This window comes from Camelus ferus, chromosome 3, assembly GCF_009834535.1.
Source record: "Camelus ferus isolate YT-003-E chromosome 3, BCGSAC_Cfer_1.0, whole genome shotgun sequence".
NCBI lineage: Eukaryota > Metazoa > Chordata > Mammalia > Artiodactyla > Camelidae > Camelus > Camelus ferus.
Window position 1 is genome coordinate 22852618 of NC_045698.1, and position 25095 is coordinate 22877712.

A 25095-nucleotide genomic window follows, 5' to 3' on the forward strand; every position below is an offset into this window, starting at 1 on the left:
CCCTGGAACACGAAACGTTACTCATAATTACATTTATGGTGCCAGAAAGAGCGATAAGGAGGGTGCTGTTGACGACGATGAGCGCTGATGGCCAAACTTGCTAACATCTCCGGAAAACCCCAATTTGCCTTTTCAACGTCACAAATGAGAGCGATTGCTCTTTGGGGCCTCAGCGTCAAACAAAACAAAAGAAAAAAAAAAAAAAAAACAAACAAAAAGCAAACTCAGCGTCTGAGGAGGTGTCATCGGGGATACAAGTCGGCTGCAAGTTCCTGCCGAAAGAGGGCGTTGGTCTAAGACTAACATAAATTTGTGGACACGGTTGCCTAGTCAAATGAAAGACTATTTTAAAACATTTTCAATTTATTTTAAATTGCGGGGCTTAAGTGTCAGAATTCTCCCGTCCAATGTAGCACGTTCACATTGCAAATGACCTCGGTGTGTTACCACTTTCAGAGGATTAAGTTCCATTCAGACCTTCCCTGCAGCGCGGCAGACTCTGCCGAGGCTCTCGGGCCACGGACTTCTCCATGGCCGTTTCCATCCTCGTCTCCACCGCTGTTGTGGCCGTGACCCGTGGCAAGACTGGCTCTCGGATGCAAGACCTTTCTCGGCCTTGCAGAACCCGGAGCACAGGGTCTCGCGCGCTGGGGGAGCAGAAGCGGTTGGATTTCTGAGCTCACAATTTGGAGAGGAGGACGCGCCTGCACCCAGGGGACCTTCCGCGTAACGCTTTAGGAGGAAGGTCTCTTTATTTAGTTACCTGGTTTAGCAAACAAAGCCCAGAGGACGCCTTGGAGATGCTCTTCAAGCTTTCTAACACCTTCAGAAGAACTGTTCTCTCGCCTTTGAGAGCAACAAGTTTCGCTTTTCTGCTCTCGCCTGTGGAGGTGTCGGTGCACGGGGACACTGGATTCCTGGCCGTACAGCGGCTCCAGCGCGAACTCGCGGGGCCCTGGGAGAGGAGGACCGCGCGGGGCGGGGGAGGCAGGGGTGCGAGGACGCCCGGGCTAGCTGGGCGTTCAAGGTCCCCGACCGAGCTGTCTGCACCCGGACCTTGGTCCCTGTTCACTGACCTTGCGCCAGGGGACCGGGAAGGTCGAGTGCCCGCCCCAAGCTGGCGCGTCAGGAGGGAATGTGGCCGGAGTGAGAAAGAGGTGAGAGCCAGCAAGACCTAGGTTTTTTTTTGTTTTTGTTTTTGTTTTTGTTTTTTTGCAACGAAACCACCAATTTCTAGGACCACCCCCTTCCTCTAATCCTGTATTGTTTTTTTCTCCGCCGTTTGTGTATACCTGCGCGCATTTCTTTACTTTCAAACGCATTTCCATTTTCAAAGCCAGGAGCTATAGAGAGAGAGAGCTGCCGCGTGCGGGGCCAGGGAGAGACGGGGACCACGGTGGCGGTGTGGCGCGGTGGGGCTCCCGCCCGTGCAGACGTGGGCGACTGCGGCTTTAAGGAAAAGGGCTGGCGGGGAGTGGGAGTTAGGAACAGGGGAGGGGTGGGAAGAGTAGGGGTGCGGGGAGGAGCCCTGATGTAAGAATGTTAATGAGAGGCTCCCCCAGCCCAGCCCCCACCACTCCCCACCCCCACCCTTCCCACCCGCTGGAAATACAAGCCCGGCCTCGGCGCGCCTTGTGTGGTAACACGCTCCGCCGCTGCCACGCTATTTAAACGCGGGTTATGGATCCAGAAACCGGCGCGAATCAATGAGATCAAACGCGAGGGAGATGCACCGTCAATTACAAGCACTTGGACAAGTCTAACTTTTTCTTCTTTTACAAATACGCTTTCAAAAGCAACCTTAGCAACGCCCAAATAAGAAGCCACCTCTAAGCAAAATAGTATATATAAAGGGAGGCGAATATATATATTATAAAATATATATATATATATATATAAATATATTATAGGCGTACAGGTTTACACCCGGCGAACTTTTTCTTTTTCTTTTTTTTAAGCGAGTGGCATTGCAAAGAAGGACTCTTCCTTTCTATCTTTTGGCGAGTTAGTGAAGGGGGTATTCTATTTTCTTAGGGCGCCCAAGGGGGCGCAGGGACTTCGGAGAGGAGAGTGGGGAGGGAAGAGGAAGGGTGGGTGGGGGGCAGAGGGCGAGTCCGCAGCGAGGGCAGGCGCTTTCCTGCCGCACGATGCCGTCCCTGCTGGCGCTCACTTTCTCCGCGTGCGTCCTGCTCGGCTGGGCGTTGCTGGCCGGCTGCACCGGTGGCGGCGGCGGCGGGGGCGCGGGCCCGGGCGGCGGACGCCAGGAGAGAGAGGCGCTGCCGCCACAGAAGATCGAGGTGTTGGTGCTATTGCCCCAAGACGACTCCTACCTGTTCTCCCTGGCCCGGGTGCGGCCGGCCATCGAATATGCGCTGCGAAGCGTGGAGGGCAACGGGACCGGGCGTCGGCTTCTGCCACCCGGCACTCGCTTCCAGGTGGCCTATGAAGACTCGGACTGCGGCAACCGCGCACTCTTCAGCCTGGTGGACCGCGTGGCGGCGGCGCGGGGCGCCAAGCCCGATCTCATCCTGGGGCCAGTGTGCGAGTACGCGGCGGCGCCGGTGGCCCGGCTTGCGTCGCACTGGGACCTGCCCATGCTGTCGGCAGGGGCTCTGGCCGCCGGCTTCCAGCATAAGGACACAGAGTACTCGCACCTCACGCGCGTGGCGCCCGCGTACGCTAAGATGGGCGAGATGATGCTCGCCCTCTTCCGCCACCACCAGTGGAGTCGCGCGGTGCTGGTCTACAGCGACGACAAGCTAGAGCGGAACTGCTACTTCACCCTAGAGGGGGTCCATGAGGTCTTCCAGGAGGAGGGCTTGCACACGTCCGCCTACAATTTCGATGAGACCAAAGACTTGGATCTGGACGACATCGTGCGCTACATCCAGGCCAGTGAGCGAGGTGAGCAGGAGTGCGCCCTGGGCTCCGGGTCCTAATCCAGTAGCGCTCGGCGGCTCTCCCTATGCGCGGGTCCGCTCCTCTGCGGATCCCACCACCCCCTGCAGCACTGAGGACCCGGGGAAGGCGAGCGCGCGGGGACTTACCTGGGTGTGCACCGTGTGGCTTTGACCATCGCCCATGACTTTGTTGGGTTGTACGTAGAGGGTCCCAGGGAGGTGGTGGAGCCTGGGGGAGGGGCATGTGAGTCCTCAGGTCGCTACTGCCCTGGTCCAGCAGGTGCTGTCAAATCTGGTTTTTTCCCTTCTCGTTCCCCTGTCTCCAGCACCGGGCTTGCGGTTAGGGGCGCACTACAGGTGCCCTGCTTCAGTCAGGGTCTGAAAGCGTCACAAGGCTGAAAGAACTTGTTACTGGGTCCTTCTCCGACGTGCGTCCCCTCTTAGTTGGGGAGCCTATGTCGACGCTCTGCAGACGGCGTGCTGCCACATGGTCAGCTCCGGCCTCCGGGTTTCCTGGGCTGCTCCTACAGATCCAGCTTTCTTTTAAAGACTCATTGTATCGCCCTTCTCATTCCTTCCATGGTCCCACCAGCCCCTTATAAACAGGCTTCTGTGGTTTCCACCAAAAATGCCTCGCAGTGTCTGGATTTAGGCGACACTCACTTCCCCTGGCGCGTTCCGCATCACCGTCTCTAAAGCGCCGGTACCTAGGTTTCGCGGGAGCGTGCGCGCTGGAGAAGCGGGTGCTGAAACTCCCTTCCACGTGTTCCCCAACCAAATTTTCTCAGCAGGTCTTTCGGGGTTTGAAAAACCACCAAATTGGCCAAAGAGCTCAAGGCTGAGGATAGTGGCTATGGCTACAGGGAACGGGAGGAGAAGCGGGTGGTCACGGATACATAGTCACCGAAGCCCCCTGGCTCATTTTCCTGCCGAGTAGACCTGTGGGAAAGAGGGCAGAGATCCCAGCATAGCGCGGCTCCCTCCTTACCAATGTCAGGTTTGGGGTGGGTGACGCTCAGGGAACCCCGCCTGTGCTCTGGCTTGGCGCGCATGCGCCTGGATTGCTAGTGGTGCAATTTCTGCAAAGCTCCCCAAGACCCCACGCAGGGGGACGGGCCGAGGCAGGCTTGGGGCTAGCCCAGGGCCTGTTGCGACTGGGCACCTGGGCGCTGGCCGTGGGAGATAGCTCAACCCGAGGCTGGGGGCCTCAGGAACAGGTGAGAGTGGGCAAAGGCGCCATGTAGGATGGCGCTGCGGCCACCCTCCTCAGTTTGGTCGCCTCGGACTCGGAGTGAACGCACTCTTTAGAGAGAAGAGGCGGGAGGTATTGACAGTGGGGATGCACGGCCAAGTTTTGAGCGTTCGAACTCCAGGCTGTCTGCGCGGAATTCCTGCCAGCCAAGCAGGCGGGGCGCCGGCCTTGCTGATTATGAAAAAGGGCACTTGTACCCAACGGCTGCGGATTCGCTACTCCCGGCCGAGAAACCCACATCTACTCCTCTCCCACTCCCAGACCCCTGCAGAGTTCGGGCAGCTCTAGTCCCCGGGCTTGATTCTTCAGCTCTCGGCTCTGGCTCTCGAGAGCCCAGAGCTAGGAGTTGGAGACTTGGGAATGGGGGTGTGTCCCCCTACCGGCGAGATCCACAGTCTGCCAACGCGTCTGTGCTGCCATTGCCTTGAAAGTCTAAATGCCTTCTGCGCATTTCCGCATGACCCCTGCGCACGTGGCCGGGGATTCATGCCCGAGGTCAGCCCAGATCCCGGCCATGGGGGCCCTCTCAGCCTCACAAAGGTGTGGCTGAGGCCAAAGGGTAGGCCGTCAGGGCCCTTGTGGGCCCGGGATCTTCAGAGAGCTTGGGTTACAGTCTGCGGCTGCTGCTTTTTTTTTTTTTTAATTCCAAAGCCTGGTAGTTGCTCCCAAGCCTCCTTGCTGTTTTTTTTTTTTTTTCTTCTTCTTCCAAGTTTGAATTTAGTGGTGAAAGTTTGCTCGGCTGACCTGTATGTTTTACAGGTGACAAGGCTACCATTCTCACTCTGAAGTGTATTTCCAACAGCTACTTGGCAGATGCTCAGAAATATAGAACAAAATAGTTTCTCCCCTGAGCCCTCTTCCCTCCCCTGAAATATCTGACTCTCTGGAGAAGCAGTTGCTTTATGACAAAGCTCACTGGGGATCTTTTAGTTTTGCTAACCACTGTTGTTTCAGCATAAGCGGCTCATGGGTTAAACAGGGGCTCAGTGTAGGGGTTCATTGGGGTTTGAATTTTCAGAGCTCTTGTCCTGGCTCAGACATTCTTTGGCTAGGGAGCTTGGGTTCCTTATGAACCTCTGTAACTCAGGCTTCTCAAGTAAAGTGGGGATAGTCGGGGTACCCCCATCTTGGAGATGCTGAGAAGATCAACAGAGCTAACGTATAGGAATGCCCTGAAACAGTGCTGGACACTGACTGAGTATTCAGTAAACTGAGGTTTTGTTATAGTTGTTATAATTATAACAACTGTATATATATATATATATGATAATAATCACCTTTACCCGAAGGTGAAACCATGCCATGGGGAGAGAACCCCGGGAGGAGAGCGGAGGCTCGGAATCTGGCGCCTGCGCTCAGCGGCTGTGGGGCCGCCCAGGTCACTCAATCACCTTCTCTGAGGCTGAATTTCCTCCTCTCTGAAACTGAGGTCGCATGGGAGCCAGGCCTCTTCAGACTGCTGTTTGGTGATTATGATTTCTGCTCACTCAAGTGTAAAATGGAACTGACCCTATTTTTTGCCTTTGAAAATTTCATATTAAGCATCATATGAACTAGAGAGTTTCCCCCCCACTTTTGGAGATAACATTTTTAGCACTGTTTTTGGACTCAAGTTCATCTTTAAAATCAGATCACAAGTGTTTGAATCTCTTAAAGAGTAAAAACTGATGATGCCATCATCGCTAGTAATAATATGACTAAAATTTCTTTTGGTTATGTATGTACTATCAAATGAAAAACTGAGGAATTTTACTCATTTTTTTTAGAGATTTACTATCCAAGTCAATACTTAAATATTTTTTCTCTCATGTCTTTAGCCAACATATAATATCACTGTAATACACATACCTGAGCATATATTATTTTTAAAAATTCATCTACTGCCCTCAATATCCTATGCTCAATGATAAATTTATTTTCAAAACTGCAAGTTTAAAAATAAATATTTTTTCAAGCAATAAAAGTCCGCAGTTGTTTTGTCTATATATCTCATGAGATGCAGAACTAGAAGTATTGTACACACATTTTTTGTATGAAAAACTGCAGTTTTATCTGTTTAGTTATTAATATGTCATTAATCAGGGCCTGCATAACAATGGTAGAGATAACAGTATTTAATCAGTATGAGAGTAACTTATTTTTAGAATTAAGTTAGGGTAAATGAGCCAGTGGTTGATCAGCAGAGTTTTTAAACAAAGAACCCATGATAAGTGTAAAGTAACTAATACACAGCAGGGGAAAACTGAAGCATTGCAGGCTGCAGTGGAGAAATTCTGAAAGCCTTTGGAATAGCTGGAGCATTGTGAACAACAAAAATAAAAGTGCAAGCTCTATTTTGCAAATGAAACCCATTGCTATGTAAAGTAGAAACAGCCAGAGAAAAATCCCCCCCCCCTTTTTAAAAATAGACTTTATTTTTGTGGAAGTTATGCAGCTACATAGTTTAAAAAGTCAGAACATCACACATCTTTTTAGGGGGATAGTTAGGTTTGTTTGTTTGTTTATTTATTTATTTTTCATTTATTGATGGCGGTACTGGGGAGTGAGGCCAGAACCACATGCATGCTAGGCAAGCACTCTACCACTGAGCTATGCACACATCTGTTTCCTATCTCCTGCTCCCCATTTCCCACTTCCCAGAAGCAGGTATTTTCAACTCTTGTAGCTGTTTCTGTAGATACTTGACTTCATACATATAAATAATGTTACTTTTGATTTTTTTGGCTTTTGGTCTTACTTCTTGACGTCCCTGAGGAAGATAGTGAGTTAGTTGTCTTCTACTGATAGTTAACTACACATTTAACCTTTCATTTCAGTCACCCTTCCAATATCATTGTGTCAAATTTTTTGGTTAGCTGGGTATTCAGTGTCTGTATTATTATCATTATCTAAATGCAATTTGTAGCTGAGTCATATAGGCTACTACAATGATATTTCTTTATTGCCCTACTTGTTTTCCTTGGGGTTAAAAAAAATAGTCTGTTTTTGTCTTTGCTTAGTTGCCTATGAATTTATAACTAAGTCATTTATCAGTTCTCTATTTTAAGCCTCCTGAGTTGCTCCAGTTTGGTTATTTTCTAAGCATGCTACATAGTTAACACTCTGGATTCTTCAACATCCTCCTGCAACTTCATCATCTCTCTCGCTCTGGCTAGATCCCTATGTGCTCCTCTTTCTTGATTTATGCTCTTGCTCTTGTTTTGGTGGAGCACATTCTCCAGGAGCTTTCTGAGAAAGGATGGATGAGAGCTAGAGATCGAGACCTTTCATGATTGAAAATTTCTTCATCCTACTCTTATACATAATTATAGAATTCTAGGGTGAAAATAATTTTTCCTCAGAATTTGAAGAATTGTCATTTACATTCCAATGTTGCTCTTAGGAAGCCTGAATTGATTTGGATTCTTGACCTACTATTATCTCCTATTTTTCCCTCCTCTGGAAGTCTTTAGAATCCCCTCTTGCTCCCAATGCTTTAGCATTTCATTATGATGTACTTTTGTGCCAGTATTTTGACTTATACGCTTAAGGTACTGAAGGATAAGCCTCTTCAGTTCAGAAACTCATGTCTTTTTATTCTGGGAAATTTTCTTAAATATCCCCTAATTTTCTCTGTTCCTTCTAGAATTTTTTTTTTTTTTTTAATGTTAGACTTCCTGGTTTGAGGCTCTGCTTTTCACATACCTTTTCTCCTATTTATCACCTGTCTTTTTAAAAAAAGTTCCTCTTATTTAGCTACTCCTAAAGTTACTACTGAATTTTAGTTTTATATTTCTGCTGTCATATTTTCAATGTGCAGCACATGCCATCTCTTGCTTTACTTCCATGAAGAAATATCTCTTTCCCTTCTGAGTTTGGAATTAAATGGAAGATGGACATAGGAGTCAGACAGAGAATATGAAAATATCATTTTTATTATTGATAAAAACCTACTGGAGAATGTGGATTTAGATCTGTTGCCAAAAGGCCCTGCTTGCTGTTACTTCCCCCAGAATTAGTTGGGGCCATCCACTGTAGACCCACCTCCAGGACAGGCCCTTTACCACATGGCAAAAGTTGCCCCTATGTATGCTCTCTGCCAGCAGATACACCCCAAAGAGGAAAGAAGAAAGGGGGCGAGTCCGGTATGCCCAGTTTTCTCTTCTAGACTCACCATCAGACAAGCCCCTCCTTTTCCTTCAGGGGTTGGGGGAGAGGGATCAGTGAAGGCACGTGGGGAGATGAGGGGTGTCCTCCTACTACAGCTGGTGTCAGATGGAAACCTGAAACTGGGGAAAGGATAGCCCCTGACTCAGGCATGCTCCCTGGACTGTTTTAGGGTCTCCAAATTGATTTCTCTAGCTACCCCTTTGCACTTCTCTCTGTCATTCTTAGAGTGATTGCAGGAACATGTTGCAATAGTTAGAAGCCGCTTACAGAAGACATTGTGGGAATGAGATAGTGGAAGATGACATGGAACATCACAAGTTCTCTGGCAAGGAGTTAAAAATAGAGCAGAATGATGAAAAGTCTATCCAGAAACTTGGAATCACACCATCATTTCCTCTTTTAGAAGTTTAACAATTTGACCAAAAAAGTTGGTATTCCTATATTTAAATATACTTGAATACAGCAGAAATTCTCTTAATTGACCTCCACTCAAGCAGCTCGCAGGACTAGCTGATGTCTCCTTTTCTCTATGAACTTGACTGGCTGTTGGCGGATCTGGCAGCTAGCGCACTGCTCCTGAGCCTGCCAGCACGCTTCCCACACTGCTCCCGGAATCTGCTGATGCCAGTTGTACTTATTATCATAAGTGTGTCATTTAATTAGTTATTATGTAAACCGATGAAATGTGAGTAAGAAGAGAAAGCTATTTTAGTAAAAACTATTTTAAACCTACTAATAGATTGTATAAAGGCCAGCTGCTAAAAATACTTGCTGTTGAATTAGGCATGAATGAAAAAGCCATAAGAGATTAGGGGACATCCTGCAGATCTAGAAGGACTCTGCATTCCAAATGCTCAGCCGGTGTCTTTTTTTTTTTTTTTTAATTTATTTATTTTTATTGAAGTTTTTAAGTGCTTGCTCCAACTTAAACTGGACTATCATGTGCATTATGGGTTTGTTTTATGTAAGAAAAACCATATCTCGCCCATGGAGTTGGAAGTTAGGATTTCCTTTTGATTGTTTGTTTGTTTATTATTTTGTGGGGGGAGGCAATTGGGTTTTATCTTGCCCATGGAGTTGGAAGTTAGGATCTCCTTTTGATTGTTTAAAAAATTTTTTAAAAAAAAATTTGTGGGGGGAGGCAATTGGGTTTTATATTTTTATTTTTGATGGAGGTACTGAGGATTGAACCTAGGACTTTGTGGATGCTAGGCATGCACTCTACCACTTGAGCTATACCCTACCCCCTAGGATTTCCTTCTGAGAGTTGAACTACATTGTCAAAATGAAATGGTTGAGATCTAAAATAATTCAAGTCTGCTCAGATAGGTGCAATGCTGCTCTGGGTCACTCTTGCTGAGTTCAAGCAGAATTTCAATAAAGAAATTTCATTTCAAGAAAGAATGTGTCCATCAGAAGGGGTTGGTCTTGGTGGTGATGGGGAAAGAGAGGAGATGGGCCAGGACTGTAAAAATAGAAAAGAAGTGACAGAGAGGCCAGCATTGGGCACAGGCCATCCAAGACTTGGGGAAGCTTGTGCTCCAGTCTGAGGACACAGCCTGTTCAGGCCTGGGCCAGGTGTAGCTCTTAGAGACGGGTGCTTAGGGTTATCGAGGCCTGATGCCTTTGGATGCCTGAATCCTCCAGCTGACCTCACTGATTCTGATTTTGTCCTCACTAACATGCTACTGCTTATAACTTGCCTCCTCAGTTAGCACACCCAGGTATGGGTCAACACAAACGTGTTTGTGATCATTTTGGTCCTCATTGAAATTAATCATCATTTCAGATTACTAAAAGTATCTGAGTTAGCTTGTTGGGATTCTGCCCCCAAGCAATGACTCTACTCCTTGTGTGCTGACAAAATCATGTTCTCTGTCTGGGGGTTTAGAGCCAGACTCTGGACTATGAGCTGCTGATCAAAACATGATGCAGACTGCCGGTGACCATCAGCCGGAGCTTCCTGGAGCCTCCTGGAGATGCCCACCCTGGGAATCCACACTCTTCAAACTTGTCCAGCCTCAGCCCCTTACTGGCTGTTTTGTGGGACACTTTGGCTCTTTTGTCATTTAAGGGACTATAATCAAATCAGCACTAAAACAAGCGTCTAGGTCATAAGGAATAATGAGGAGTTTCTTCAAAAGCTTCCTTCCTGAGACATCTTGGAATTTGACTATTTATCCCAAATATATAACTATATTGCCAGGCACAAACAACACCTACTCCGGCAGTTATAAATCTGTAGGAGTTTTGTATTGTTTTAAAAATTTGTTCTCCAGAGCTTTGAGCCTGGACCCCTAGCCCTTTTGTTGCAAGAAATGTCAGAGTCACGATCCAACACTCTGAACTAACCTGTGCAGTAAATGAAATGTCAACAAGCGCCTGACCCTCCATGCAGGATGCCAAGGCAGCTTTGGCACAGCTTAAAGTTTGTTCTCCATCTTTCAGTACTCATGCTTTTACAAAGAACATACTCATCTTGCAGGGCTGGCACACGTGGTGATAACGAGGTCATGGTACCCAGGTCTCTCCAAGCCTCTCCTCTCCTCCACGTGTGCAAACACCACGGACCCTGTCATGGGGGCCAAGGGCCATCAACAATGGTCAAAAATCACTGGATAATGGCCAGGTCCCCACTTCACCCTAGTCTGTTGTAGCTCTTATGGGGCAGGCAACAATATTCTGGAGCTGCTTAAAGCTTCTCAACTCGGACTGTGTGGATACAAACTGAGAGCATGTGGGGAGGGATCTGAAATCTTGGTAACTATGTCTGGTATATGTTGAGACAGCTTAAGAGAAAGGTTTCTGCATTCAAACAGCAGAATGCCTATACTACTCACTGCATCCTATGATTTGCCAAATGAATGTTCTCCCTAAAGCCATTTAGTTTGCTTTTTCAGGAAAATGTGTTTACCATGCTATTAAGTATAGAAAGCAGATAACATGTCTTACTGTCTTATATTGAGCAAATCTGGTGATTTATTTGATGTATTTTTAAAAATTCATTTTGAAATAATTTTATGCTTTTGGAAAAGATGTAAGAAAGTATAAAGCATCTCAGTATAACCTTCACCCAGATTTTCACCAGTTGTTAACATTCTGCCACATACACTCTGTCATTTCAAATCTTTCCCTTCCCCTCTCCCCTCCTGTTCCCTCCCCTTCCTCCCTTCCAAATATATACACATGTATGTAGAAACGCACAAATATTACTATCTTTCTATGAACTATTTGAGAGCAAGTACAGCCATCGTGCTCTTTTACCCCTCAAAACTGAAGTGTGTGTTTCCTAAGAACAAGGACGTTCATATAATCACAGTAGAATTACGAAAAGCAAGAATTTTTAACACAAATGCATTACTACTATCTAATTTACAGACCTGATTCAAATTTCTCCAGTGATCTCAATAATACCTTTTATAGAAAAACTTTTATTACTGTTTTTTTTTAAGGTCCAGGATCCAGTCCAGGATCACACACTGCACTAGGCTTTCCGTTTCTCTAAGTCTCTTTTAGTCTAGAACATTTCCCTGGGCCACCTTTGTTTTGCATGCAAGTGCCCACTTCAAAGAGCACAAGCCAAGTCTTCAATACACGCTCCCTCGAGCTGGGTTTGCGGCTGCTTCCTTCTGATTAGATTCAGGTTGTCCGTTTTGTCGTTTGGGGCCCCGGTTGTGTACACCGGGAGGCTGGTGAGTCTGTTCTACGGTGGGTGATGTTGGTTTCAACGCCTTGGTCACAGTGGCGACCACTAGCTTTCTCCACTATAAAGTCCTAGTGACTTCCCTTTGTAATGTAATGACTTCCTTTTGTAATTCATAAGCAATTCGTGAGGAGATGCGTTAGGACTTTGTGAGTGCCCTATGCCTTGTCAGACGCCTTGAGCGCGGCGCTGTCCACCGAGAAGGGGCGGTTCACGTGTGTTTCCTTCCTCCCCCCGCAGTGGTGATCATGTGTGCCAGCAGCGACACCATCCGCGGCATCATGCTGGCAGCGCACAGGCACGGGATGACCAGCGGGGACTACGCCTTCTTCAACATCGAGCTCTTCAACAGCTCTTCCTACGGTAACTCTGCCTCCCGCGTCCACTCGCGCTGCCGGGGTCTCCAAAATGGATTGTGAGATGGGGCCAATAACTTGAGTCATCGCAATAGATCTGATGTCCATAGATAGGATTTCAGACATTTGTGATTCTGAACACTCCCACTTCTCATAAATTCTCAAGTTTTCTTCCTTGAGAACTCAGAGCAAAAAGAGACCACTTCCTGCGATGCCAAGGGACTTGTCTGGGAGAGCATAGCTCACTCTAGCTCTCCAAATGATCATAAATCCAGGCCCTAAAGACCCCTCTTCAGTGCGTTTCCAACTGCAGGTTGCCACGATGACGGACTGTTGGGATAATTTTAGTGAGATTTGGGCAGAATTTTTAGTAGACTGGAATATACTCAAACATGTCACTATAATAGAGTAGAACATGTCAAAGTGTACCACACACAGCATATGTGTAGTTTCATAAAACTTATTTTAGCAATATGACTATACATTTATGTGTATGTATTTATGCATATTACATATATGTTTGTAATGGGCCACAACGTGAAATAAATAAAATAACCATTACTGTAAATTGAGGTGAAATTGTTTTGAAAGTCGCTGTTCCCAGCCCCTCCTCCTTCCAGATTACTGTCTCTTAAGAGCCACTAACAGATATGATTGAAAGCATTTAATTCCTTAAAATGGATCTGGGGAAGTTCCCAGGGTTCCTATGTTGAGAGGGTGTTTAAGGAATTCACCAAGATCACAGGTACAAAACATTTCCCCCTAAATGTGGTTAAGGCTCTCTTTGAAGCAAATACTGTAGGGCTATGGAACATTTTCTCAGATACTGCACATTGTGTTTCAGGGGAACTATAAGTGTGGTGTATCACAAACGGCATGTTTATGCTGAGCTCCACTTCCCAATTATTGCTGTCGAGAGATCGTTAGATGGGATCCAAACCTTAAAGCATATACCTCAGTTTCCTGCTCTGATATCCTGACTTACTTAAGCAATAGACCATTGTGCATAATCATAATAAAACACTTCTCATGGGGATAAAGAAAAGTTATTGAAGCAAAAGTAGCCTGTGCTTCCTATAGTGGATAAAGTTAGATATTTAAGGCTGGAAGGAAACACCCAATTTCCCCCCTCCTTGCTTTCCCCTTCTCTTTATATAAGCAGAGTGGCAGTTTCACTTCTTGATCCAAGATCAGAAGGTAATTACATTATTGGTTATAGTATTGAGTTCTTTGAGATACTGGTAGAGACTGAGGGAAAATGAAAAACATTTATTCTGAGTTTTGCAAGTTGGCTACTGCAAGCATAGAATTTGGAGGCAATGTATGTGAATGCACATTATAAATGGGCAAGTACAATACGAATGTTAGGTACTGGAATTCCTTTAATCCACAGATAAAGCTTGTATCACTTTTCCCTGCTCATTACAATACATGAATATTAAAGAAAATTTGAGAGACATAGAAAAATACAGGGATGAAAATAAGTTACTCTAATTGTGCCATACAGATAAAAGTACATTGATAATATTATAAAAAATATATATTTACAAAAATATTTTTTCAGTAAAATAATCACTCTATTTATAGTATGGCTATGTAGTATTTTATAATACTGATATTCAATCTTTGCTCAATCTGTTATTTTTCAATATTTATGTTGTTTCCAGGTTTTGCTATAAGAGTAATAATATATTGAGTTGCCTCGTGTATGCATGCATGTACACACATTCATACATGTATCTATACATAATCTGTAAGACAAGTTTCTAGAAGTAGAATTCCTGGGTCAACAGTTATATGCATTTAACTTTTGATAGATATTGCCAGGTTTTCCTCTAAAGCAGTTTACCAGTTTACTTTTGCAACAGTGTATAACATTGTCTTTTTTTCATTCTTTGAGGTAGTCTGTTTTCCTACATCCCTGTAAACCCTGCATCATCTAATTTAAAAAATTTATTTTAATTAAAATGTAGTTAATTTACAATGTTAGTTTTAAGTGCACAGAAAAGTGATTCAGTTATACATACACATACATATATGTTTTTTCTTTTCAGATTCTCTTCTGTTATATGTTATTATAAGAAATTGAACATAGGTCCCTGTGCTATACAGTAGGTCTTTGTTGTTTATCTATTTTATACATAGTAATGTGTGTCTGCAAATCCCCAACCCCTCATCTAACTTTTAAATTATTTTATTTGAATTTCTTTTTATGTCCATAAGCAGTTTTGCAGTTTTCTTCATTTGAATTTTGCACTATTTTTGTTGAGTTCATTCTTAGATATTTTATGCTTTCTGGTTATTATTATGATCATGATCTTTTCCTGTTACATTTTGTGAATCTAGTTGTCATATAGAAACAAGAATTCCACATATTAAATCCTCTGTTCCAATAGTTTTTATACCATCATCAAATAATAACTGTAATTTTCTTTCCATTTTGATAGTTGAACATTATATTTATTTTTGTTCTCTTATTACATTAGCAATAGCTTCCAGAATAATATTATATAGCAATGGTGATACTTTAATTTCTAATATCTTATCAGAAATAGATATTAGAATATTCTTTAGTTTATTAAGGTGACTTTAAAAGTTGGAAGTGAGTGATGAATGTTATCAAATATATTTTATTGGTACTTTTAATAAATTTTCTAATATTGAGCCATTATAGTATTCTTGGGATTAAGCATACTTTGTCATGATGATTTTTTGCACATGTTGCTGATACTGATTAAGTTTTTAGCATTTTATTTAGGATTTTTGAGTCTATGTTCATGAGTGAGATTGGACAGTTTTCTTGCCTTTAGGTGGTTATTGGCAGATTTTAAAATCAGGTTTATATTAGCTTTATAAGATTAATTAGGTCAATGTCCATTGTTTTTATGCTCTAGAAACCATAAGAATATTCCTTAAAAGATGGAAATAACTCAACTCTGTGTCTAGACCTAATTTCTTTTTAGAGGTAATTTTTGGAAAACTTAAATTTTGTTTTGAAATAATTTTAGACTTACAGAGAACTTGTAAGAATAATATAGAGAGGTCACATATACCTTTTACCCAGATTCCTCTAATGTTAACAATTTAAATAACCATAGTACAATTATAAAAAAAGTAAAGTTAACATTGATACAATACCACTAACTAAACTACAGTCTTTATTTGAAGTTTACCGCCTTGAAGCTAAGGTCCTTTTTCTCTTCCAGGACCCAGTTCATTTGGTTTTGTGTCTTCTTAATCTTCTCCAATATGTGGTATTTCCTCAGTTTTTCCTTATCATTTATGACATAACACTTTTTCTTTTTGGTTTTGTCTTTTTTTTTTTTGTTTTTGTTTTGGGGAGGAGGTAATTAGGTTTATTTATTTACTTATTTATTTTAATAGAGGTACTGGGGATTAAACCCAGGGCCTCATGCATGCTAAGCATGCGATCTACCAATGAGCTATACCTTCCCCTACTCCATGACATAACACTTTTGATGAGTCTGTTATTTTGTAGAATGTCTCTCAGTTTGGATTTATCTGGTGTTTTCACATGATAAGATGGAGTTTATACATTTTTGGCAGGAATACTACAAAAGTGGTGCTGTGTCCTCAATGCATAGTATCAATGCATAAGGAGTCATATATATATTTGTGTATGTTTACATAGCTATATCTGTATGACTTACTGTTGGTGATTTGGGGACAACTTTTTAAAACTTATTTTTTTTCATTCAGTTTTTCTGCTTCTTGGAAACTTAATTGCAGGGAGTTATACAGTGTGCTCTGATATAATCTCCAAAGTATCCTTGGTGTTTCTGATTAGATCCTCTTTCTTTTCCCTTTTACAGCCTGGTTGCTTAGGCTCAGAGCTCTGGTGTCAGTCTGCCTGAGAGGCTGAGCCACATACTAGCTCTTGGCAAGCTGACATAATCCTGCCCTCCCCTGCAAGCCCTAGTTTCTTCTAATGATAATAATAGTACATATCTCATGGCATCAGGCTGAGTAGTAAATGAGGTGGCGTATGTGAGACACACAGCAAACTTCTTGGAATGTAATGAGTATTTAGTAAATGTTAGTTATATTTACTATTAGTTTTAGTTTTCTTTGACCATTATGTATAGTACTTTAAAAGTGTATGGAAGCACCTTTCCTCCTTAGAGTAGAAGCAGAAGCAGAATCTAGTGGCAGGCAGAGTGACCTAGAGCAAGGTTCTGGCATCCATCACTCATAAAGGGACTTCTCTGAGATTTTGCGCCCTAAGGAGGATCAGGCATATGTTCATGAAAAATTCTTCAACATCTTCCTCTCCCTGTGCTTCCTCACATCAAACTTTACATCTGCTCTAGAAAAAGGCTCTATTTTAAATAATACTTATCTGATCCTGGATTTTTAAAAAAACTTGTTGACATTGTGTCCATATTTACTGATTAATAGATTGTCTAGGTGAGCACTCAAAAAAAATTCTCAGATCTGCCCTGATTGTATTGTTATAGGAGTTCTGAATATATTATGATACAAATTCAAGTGATGGAAATTAAGACTGAAAGGATAGGTTAAAAAAAATCTAGAGTGAAGATGATATGTATCGCCCTGTAGAGTTTTGAATAGCACCACGGGCATTCCCATTGCCTGGCGTGATCTTCTTTGGATGTAAGTTAGGTGGAAAGTTATTTGGATGATTCTGTCTGGGACTGTAAGATTACCATAGAGCTTTCCTGACTTGCTGGGAACTCAGAGGGCACTAGTTCAGGTGAGGATGGAAGGGCTGGTAATGCTCATAAATTATTTGACTCGCTAACCGTAGAAAAGTGACAGAAAAACTGGGGAGGGATTGGATTTATGTTTTGCTATTAAAGTGCTATTTGCACGTGATAGTCAGTTTGAGATAATGAGAAGAGAAAGCATTCTCACACAGTCTTTCAACAGTAACAGTCATTAAACCATATTGAGGCACTTCCTCTTCTGATCTTTCTTCCTCTGTTACTTTTGTTTTGAACATTTTTGTCCCCCCACTGCATTTGCAGTTTTAAATCTTGGAACACCCCAGATGCTGATGAGATGAGCAAGGAGCAGGCAAGGCACCAGTGTTTGGAGGCTGGCTTGCATTTAAATCCTGCTTCTGTTTATTAACTAAGTGACTTTGGGCACATTAATCTCCTTGAACTTCAGTTGGCTCGCCTATTAGATAGGGATCATACTCAAATCTTCCTCATTTGAGGATTAAAGAATGAAGTGAAAGAGGCACAATGGTTCACAATCACATCACTCAGTTTGTGCTGCTGATGGGAGTAGCTGGACCAGGCAGCTCAAGGCAAGCGTGGAACACTGGACATGTGGAGAAGGTGGGGTGAGGCCAGGAGGCCAATGCTTTTTCCCCACTTAAATAACCACAAGAGGTCAGGAGCCACGGTGTGCTGCAGCCAGCCCAGGTGGACTCAGGCATCCACCTCTTGGATGTCTTCTGTGATGTCTCAGGTCATCATTCATTCCACGCTTACCAACAGCTTACTATGTGCTGGGACTCTGGTAAGTACCAGAGCAGCAGGATGACATTGTTATCCCAACGCGGGTACCCCTGCTCGATGCCAGCTCCCTGGGCACAGGATTGCTGAGCACAGGCTTGGGGCTGAGCAGGTTATTTCCTCTTTCACAAATATCCTGTACCCTTCTCACTCTACGTGCCAGCTTGGGGCTCCCATGTTGCTTAAAACAAAATGAAACAAAGAGCAAATTTGCTTTCCCTTATTCCTGAAACAACTTCGTAGAATCACCTTCTCTGCCCTACTTCTTCTCACTAGCTGACTTCTTTCTCCTCGTCTTAATTCCTTGTTCAGGCCCCTTGTAAGACTATGACATCAGTACCCAGCGCTCCCCTGAGAGTGCCAGCCTCAGTCACCACTGACCACATCACCAGAGCCATCAGCCTTCCCGCAGACCGCCCTCCACCCTCTGACACGGTGCTGTCCGCTGGAACCTGCTGTGATGCTGGCAGTCTTCTACCCTGTGTTGCCCGGCACGGGAGCCACCAGCCACATGTGACTCTTGCACGTATGAAATCTGGCAAGTGCGACTGAGGAGCTGAAAGTTTAATTTCATTTAATTTTGATTCATTTAAATTGAAGTAGTCACACACGGGGCTAGTGGCCGCTACAAGAGTTCAGTGCTGGATTTCTTCCTGGAAACCCTGTTTTTCTTAGCTTTGGTGGCACAGCATTCTTCCAGCTTTCTGTTAGCTCTTCTCTGGCTCCTCTTATGCCTCCTGCCCACCAAAAACAGCCTCCCTGAGTGTGTTCTCCTCTGCCCTTCTCTTTCTGCATGCTCTTTCTTATCCAGTGCCATCCGTCTCTGGGTTCTATCTCGAAGACATATGGATGTGACATCCGACACTCTCTAGCCCTCACTCCTCTTTCTGGCTTCGGACCAATATTTCCAGCCCCAGCCTGGTGCTGTCACTTGGGCGTTCTTTAGTAGTCACCTTGGAGTGACCGTGACCCTAACTGAAATCATTATCATTTCCATGTCCTCCCCACCCCTCCTCCTCCCACTGGCTGTGCCCTTTCCTCTGACGACCGTTTTCCTTTCCTCTTTGGCATCACCGGTGACGCATCTCCCTCCAGGCTGCCGTTCACTCCCTAACTCACAGAGTCCTAAGATTCCTCTTTCATTCTCAAGGGCTCTCCCTCTTTTTATGATTATAAAACAGTAAATACACTTCTGAAAATTTGCTAAATTCAGAAAAACACACAGAAAGAAAAGAAAAGCAAACTTTCCTGTGATTCTAACCACCCTGGGAACCATGTTTAACCTTTTTTGGGTGGGGTGTGACTTCCCACATATAACCTCTTATAACCTCTCGCCCGGATTACTGTGGCTGTGAACCCTCAGTGTCTCCCCAGTCTAATCCATTGCTATTTCCCAAGGCATGAGTCTGATCTTGTCATTCTTCTGTTCCGCTCGTAAATCTCCACAGGCACCCAGTTGTCTGCTGAATTAAATTTGTCCCCACTGATGGGGCATCAGGCCAAGCTGGCCTCTGCTTTCCTAGCCTCCAATGGCCCCAGATGGGAGATGTTATTGACATGTTACAATAAGGAATGCCTACAAAAGCAAGAAGTCATTGTATTGGTTATGGTTGTGACTAGATACCTATCCAGCTTGGCTTTAATTAATTAAGCACTCTTGTGTCCATTCTTTTTCCTAGAAAACAAACTCTAAATTCATTACCTTTTAGATTGTGATAGACAGATTGATTGTACTGGATTTCACTTCTTTCAGTATTAGAAAAAGTATTTCTTCCATTTTAGTGACTAGATAGTTGCCATTTCCAGTTCTATGTGTATTTTCTAATTACATACAGGGTTAAGTGTTTCCTTTCTTGTGCCTCTGGGAAGAACTCTTACCCAGAGCTGAGAAAGTCTCACCTTTTTGCTTAAGAAGCATCATTCCTGCTGATTCTTGATACCTCAAGTCAATTAAAACTGAATTAATAAGTATTGATGGCATGCCTGGAAACAATGGGTTCCACCATGAGTTGAAGATGTTCTGGACATTCTGAGAATTTGGGGGTCTTCCTGGCAAGTGGGTTTGGCCCCTTCCCAAAGGCCACATTGTCTGCCCCGAGCACCCAGTGAGGTTTGCCCTGGTCGGTGGCAGTGATGCAAAGCTCACCTGCTCTCTGAGCACGGGCATAGCTGTGGCCTCAGCAGCGTTGGGGAGGTTTCACATGGGAGGAGGAGGAGGACTTCAGCAAGTTTTGTTTGGTGGCCTGAAATTTAATCTTGTGCTCATTGAGAATGGATCTAGCCCTTAATGAATTCTGTCCTCAGCTCTGTCTTATTTATCTTATAACAGTTCCCTGGCACACAGTAAGCAATTAATAAATGGTTGCTATTATTGGGATTATGATTAAACAGATGCTTCCACAAACACATTCTTTGTCTCTGTCTTTTCTCGTGCTCCAGACTGAGGTTCTCAGCTGCCCACTGGATGTCATACACATTTGCACCTTTGCCCGTGCCATAGGCTCTGCCAAGCAAGCGTTTCCGTCCTCCTCTCCTCTTATTAAAATCATACTCACACATTTAGGGCCAGGCTGATGCCTCCTCCTGGCATGAAACGTCCCTTGTTGGAGCTGGTTGCCTCTTCCTCTGTACTGCTTCTTTGTACCACCCCCGGCCCCTCACACTAAGCTAACTGTCACCCTGTAATAACTTCAGCAGTTTACATGTCCATCTCTAAATCCCTCTCTTGAAGGAGGTGGAGACTCTTCAAGATGTTCATGATGCCCACTGTGGTGGCTATCGCAGAACCTTGCACGTAGTTCAGTTAATCCATGTTTGTCTGATTTAAGCTGTGATAGAAGTTTCAGAGCTACCAGCTCTTTCTTTTTAAATTGAAGTTTAGTTGATTTATCATGTTGGGTTAGTTTCTGGCATACAACACAGTGATTCAGGATTCAGTCATACATACATCTATATATGTATATACACATTCTTTTTCATTTTAGGTAATTAAAAGATATTGAATATAGTTCCCTGTGCTATACATTAGGACCTTATTTATCTGTTTTATATATAGTAGTTTATTTCTACTAATCCCAAACTCCTAATTTATCCCTCCCTCCCTTTCCCCTTTGGTAAATACAAGTTTGTTTTCTCTGTCTGTGAGTCTCTGATATCATATATTTGTCTTTCTCAGTTTGACTTACTTTACTCAGTGTGATAATCTCTAGGTCCATCCACGATGCTGCAAATGCATTATTTTATTCTTTTTTATGGCAGAGTAGTATTCATATATATATATTTTCTTTATCTAATCATCTGCCGTTGAACATCTAGGTTGCTTCTATGTCTTGGCTATTGTAAACTGTGCTGCTATGAACACTGGGGTGCATGTATATTTTTGAATTATAGTTTTCTCTGGATATGTGCCCTGGAGTGAGAATGCTGGATCATATGATAACTCTGTTTTTAGGTTTTAAGGAATCTCTGTACTGTTTTGCATGGTAGCTGCACCAATTCACATTTCCACCACCAGTGTAGGAGGGTTCCCTTTTCTCCACACACTCTCCAAAATTCACTTTGTGCAAAGCCACCAGCTCTTTACTGAGCTTTTTCTGTAAGGATGGAGTGAGTCCCAGGCAGGCTTGGCTGCACACTCCAGAGGCGTCCTGACCGTTCAGCTGCTGGGTACCCGGCATCCACTGTGGACTGGGGGCTTGGGGTGGCAGAGACCTCCAGGATTCATGATGATAATTCATTGAATTATTATCATTATGGTCAAAAGGTAGAGGTCCATATTTCCTTTTGGGGTCCTGTAAGCCACATGTTTTCTCAAAAATGAAATAATAAAGAGGAGAGAAATGATTCTTATCCATGTAATTGGCCTTTGCTTTTGTGAAAGGGAGAGCGGAGAAGCAGCAGGATACTCAGCTTCTCAATCCTCAGTTTCCTCATCTGTCAAACAGAGAGGATAATTGTACCCACATTGCAGGATCTTCTGAGGATTACATGAGTTTACACATATAAAGTATTCTGTAAATAAAGCTTTTATTATTGTTGTATATGCTCAGTAAATGTTAGCAATTTTTAATTTTATTACTGTTGATTCAGTGATGATCTTGTCCAGTAAATAATCTTTATGAGGTGTTGCCAGCACTAGACAGATATAGATCCTCAAGTTCACCTAAGTTATTTTCAGTCTGAAGTGATTCAAGAAGTATTTCAAGAAATATCAATAATCTCAAACCTTTTTCTCTTAATAGCACCAACTTTATATATATTACTTGCATAAATTTGTCGAACCTAGCCATCCCTGACTTCCACATCTATATAAGGTTGGGTTTAATTATATCACAGTTCCATCTTGATTGACCTTCACAGTTGATTGTAGGTATTAAAAAATAAGTGTGAATAAAAAGGAATAAACCTACTTCTTACCCCTCAGTGTGGCAATTCTTGGGGGCTGAAAATTACAGTTACTTGGCTATTAGAAGGTAACTAACACAACAGTGCTTTTCTCTCAGTCTCACATTTCAAAGGGACACATGTCCAAAGGGCCTTCTCCTCCTTTGGGGATCTTGACATTGTCACTTTATACCCAACAGCAAAACTATGACAATACCCCCATCCCAGCCGCCAGAAGAAACAGAGAGACGCATCGCAGAGGAAAAGGGAGAATGGCCCTTTTATGATAACTGGCTTGGAATTATAAATATTTTTACTTCTCCCGTAGGAGATGGCTCGTGGAAGAGAGGAGACAAATACGACTTTGAAGCTAAGCAAGCGTACTCATCCCTCCAAACAATCACTCTACTGAGGACAGTGAAACCTGAGTTTGAGAAGTTTTCCATGGAGGTGAAAAGTTCTGTTGAGAAGCAAGGGCTCAGTGAGGAGGATTACGTAAGTGCTTGATTGCGAGCCTAGACCTTCAGCATCCTGAAAAACAGTCTTTGAATTAAATCAGATGTGATAAAGCGTCCCATCCTGAGCCCTTCAAAGATTCCTAGCTTCAGGTCTGAATGTCACTGTTGCTCTCTGTGTGGTTTTCTTTCTGGCCAGGTTTCCCGGCTTCCCTTCTCCACCATGCCCCCTGACAGCGCACCCTTCACTTACACGTTTTCAACTGCTGCAGGAAGGGAAATTGCTTTTTGTGGGTACTTGTGGTAATGCTGAGCAGATGTCTGGAGAGCTCCATCACCTATTCTGCTAGGAGCGTGCTGAGGGGGAAAGCGGATGAAGACTGCCAAAGTTTTGCATGCTTAATTTTTCCAAAGCTTGGTGGCAGAAGGTATTCTGGGTTTCAGAAGGCTGTTTCTTTTGGCAGTCTGTCTTAGCGTTGTGACCAGTCTGCTTCTCTCTCTCATGGCAGTGTGGTTGTCCCCTTTCGCTGCAAGCTGTTTCTTACTGAAGTATTCCTGAGGGCTCCACACCCTTGGTGTTGTTGTTACTTGTGCATTTTCCAAGAGCAGACTGGAGTCAGAAGCTTAGGCCAGGCTTGGGATTAAGCAGGGGAACTCTCCTAAGAGGTGGCACCAGAGACAACTGACCACGTCTCACGTGATGCCATTGTTTTGCTGCCTCTGGCCCACTTTTCTGTGTGGCCCTTCAAACTTCTGGGTAACTCCTGCAGATTCTTTCTCAGAGCAGGATGAGCAGGCTAGTTGGATGGATGTGCTGTTTTCCAAACCCTTCACTCCCCTTTATCCAAAACAGAAAAGGAATATCTTTTTAATGACAGATGTAGGGCTTGAAAGTCCTTGCCCAAGGTAGATAATGACCAACTTCATAAGAGATGGTCACTTCCAAATAGGGTCTCACCCAATTTCTTTACTTGAAGTACAACAGAGTTCGGACATTAGCCTCAGACAGACTGTACTCAGAGGCTGGAGGTAGCACTTTCTAGCTGTGTGATCTGGGGCCAATTACTCAGTCTCCCTCATCCAGATTACTCCTCCCTGTTGGGAGGATTACAGACAATCTAACTGAAGTCTGTAGTATGATCTGGCCAAAAAGTTGGAACTCAATAAATGGTGCCTCTTTCGTATTGTTTTTATAAGATCATACACATCTTTATATAAGAATTTGCTATCAAATGATAGTCTTATGAACATATATTAATGTCTTAAATGCCATTATGCTATATATATATTATACAGACATCATTTAAAATACGTTTTGACTTTCTTAATCAGCACTGTTTAGTAAATATGTAATGTGAGCCACAAATGTAATTAAAAATTTTCTAGTAGCCACATGAAAAAAAAAGTTTAAAAATTAGGTGAAATTAATTTTAATAATACATTTTATTTCACTTAAATATAAAAATATTATTTTAACATTTAATCAATGTAAAAATTGTGAATAAAAGTGTATATTTTTTTCTTGTATGAAGTCTTTGAAAAAGTGTGTATTTTACCCTTACGGAATATCTTAATTCAGGTCAAGTACTCGTAGTGATATGTGAATAGTGGCTCCCGTATTGGCCAGTGTGTTCTGAATCATGAAAGAAGCAGGTTTTTGTAGCAGAGACCAAGTTTATGAAAACCTATGGTAGTATTATCGTCATCCAAATCCTTTGCTTCAGGGATATGAAAGAACACAAAGGGCATTGTGATTCCTTCAGGAGTGCTGCCAGAGGTGGCCTGTGTCAGTATTGAAAAATCAAAGTCTTTTGCATAGGCCACTGTATATTTTTTTTCTAGAGTTTGTATTTTATTCTGAGATAGGAAAACAGAATATGTAAATTTCTGTGTCAATTTCTGGTACACATCACAATGTCTCAGTCATGCATATACATACATATATTTGTTTTCATATTCTTTTTCATTAAAGGTTACTACAAGATACTGAATATAGTTCCCTGTGCTATACAGAAGAAACTTGTTTTTGTAAATCTATTTTTATATATGGTGGCTAACATTTGCAAATCTCAAACTCCCAAATTCATCGCTTTTCACCCCCTTACCCCTCGTAACCATAAGATTATTTACTACATCTGTGAGTCTATTTCTGTTTTGTAGATGAGTTCGTTAGTGTCTTCTTTTTTCCTTTTTTTTAGATTCCACATATGAGTGATATCATATGGTATTTTTCTTTCTCTTTCTGTAGGCCACTGTATGTTATTTTACTTTACTAGGTTCATATTAATTTTCCAGTTTAAAAACTCAAAAATGGTGTCATTTTGTCTGATCTCCTTCCTGAGGTTGTTGAAGTTCAGGTATTTCAGTGCAGGTTGTCCAACATGATGCTA

The 25095-nt window shown here is 43.2% G+C and overlaps 2 protein-coding genes across 3 annotated transcripts in view; one reads left to right on the top strand and one right to left on the bottom strand.

Moving 5' to 3' along the window:
* Window positions 1–345: 345 nt before the first annotated feature.
* Window positions 346–3952, bottom strand: LOC116659893. Its single transcript, XM_032468178.1, has 6 exons — window positions 3889–3952; window positions 3564–3757; window positions 2331–2759; window positions 1293–1464; window positions 764–955; window positions 346–647 (listed from the first exon to the last, which is right to left on the bottom strand). Exons 1-6 carry the CDS (start codon window positions 3950–3952, stop codon window positions 472–474), a joined length of 1227 nt encoding a protein of 408 aa, XP_032324069.1. The 3' UTR covers window positions 346–471.
* Window positions 1585–25095, top strand: part of NPR3 (natriuretic peptide receptor 3) — a 67325-nt gene continuing 43814 nt past the window's right edge. For both annotated transcript variants that reach the window (XM_032470672.1, XM_032470680.1), the window contains exons 1-3: window positions 1585–2904; window positions 12245–12367; window positions 22579–22745. In XM_032470672.1, coding sequence (XP_032326563.1) covers window positions 2148–2904; window positions 12245–12367; window positions 22579–22745 — 1047 coding nt within the window. In that variant the 5' untranslated portion in view covers window positions 1585–2147. The remainder of the gene's footprint in view (window positions 2905–12244; window positions 12368–22578; window positions 22746–25095) is intronic.

Coding starts and splice junctions, on each gene's coding strand:
- LOC116659893 (XM_032468178.1), bottom strand. CDS start 3,952: ATGCGCGCCAAGCCAGAGCACAGGCGGGGTTCCCTGAGCGTCACCCAC. Junction 3,758..3,888: donor CCACCCCAAACCTGACATTG/GTAAGGAGGGAG, acceptor CGTTCCCTGTAG/CCATAGCCACTATCCTCAGC. Junction 956..1,292: donor AAGTAAAGAAATGCGCGCAG/GTATACACAAAC, acceptor CTCCTCTCCCAG/GGCCCCGCGAGTTCGCGCTG.